General features: G+C 42.4%; 1 protein-coding gene across 3 annotated transcripts in view; it reads right to left on the reverse strand.

The window, feature by feature from the left end:
* The window catches only part of MICAL3 (microtubule associated monooxygenase, calponin and LIM domain containing 3), a 106,641-nt gene that overhangs the window by 40,066 nt on the left and 65,927 nt on the right, over positions 1–648 (reverse strand). For all 3 annotated transcript variants that reach the window (XM_010142261.1, XM_010142262.1, XM_010142260.1), the window contains one exon: positions 551–648. This exon is cut by the window's right edge and continues 18 nt beyond it. In XM_010142261.1, coding sequence (XP_010140563.1) covers positions 551–648 — 98 coding nt within the window. The remainder of the gene's footprint in view (positions 1–550) is intronic.

Raw genomic sequence — 648 nt, forward strand, 5'->3', positions numbered from 1 at the left:
TCCCTAAGACTTTCCACAGAAATCCTTCAGAGCTAAAATAGGAACCACCTGAATTCCTTGATTATCTCAAGGCTGTCTTTTACCTAAGGAGAGCTACAAGCAGCTGCTTCTGGCATGCCTGAACACAGTTACAGGGCATTGCCCCTTAGCGAGGCACTCTGCAAAACTGAAAACGGTACCTCCACAATGCTTCCAGCACTTGCTGCCAAAGAACAAAGGGCACATTCAAAGCCAATTCCCAATAATAATAAAAACCAACAATAAAACAATACAGCGTCACAAAGCTGTGAATTGCGCATGTTGGCATAGCTTACGGGAAGCCTGTTCTGTTGGTACTAGTGCTATAACCGCACTGTGGGAAAAGGTCTTCTGTATCCAGAATGATCCACCTAAAGCTTTCTTTGACACTAACTTCCTTGAAAATCAAAGCAATAATGAAGTGAAAGAGAAAAGTTTTCCAAGGCAAATCTTTCTCATTCTTTGTGGCAAATACTCAGCTCAGTTTTTCCTGTTGTCTAGCAGAAGGGAAGAACAAATCTATCTGTCTAACCTTCACTTGACTCCTCGTCTTCCTCCTCTTCATCTTCATCTTCCTCCTCCTCATCTTCTTTGTCCTCAATCTCATGATTTTCCTCAGCCTTAATCTCC

Source organism: Buceros rhinoceros, unplaced genomic scaffold (assembly GCF_000710305.1).
Source record: "Buceros rhinoceros silvestris isolate BGI_N320 unplaced genomic scaffold, ASM71030v1 scaffold4348, whole genome shotgun sequence".
Taxonomy (NCBI): domain Eukaryota; kingdom Metazoa; phylum Chordata; class Aves; order Bucerotiformes; family Bucerotidae; genus Buceros; species Buceros rhinoceros.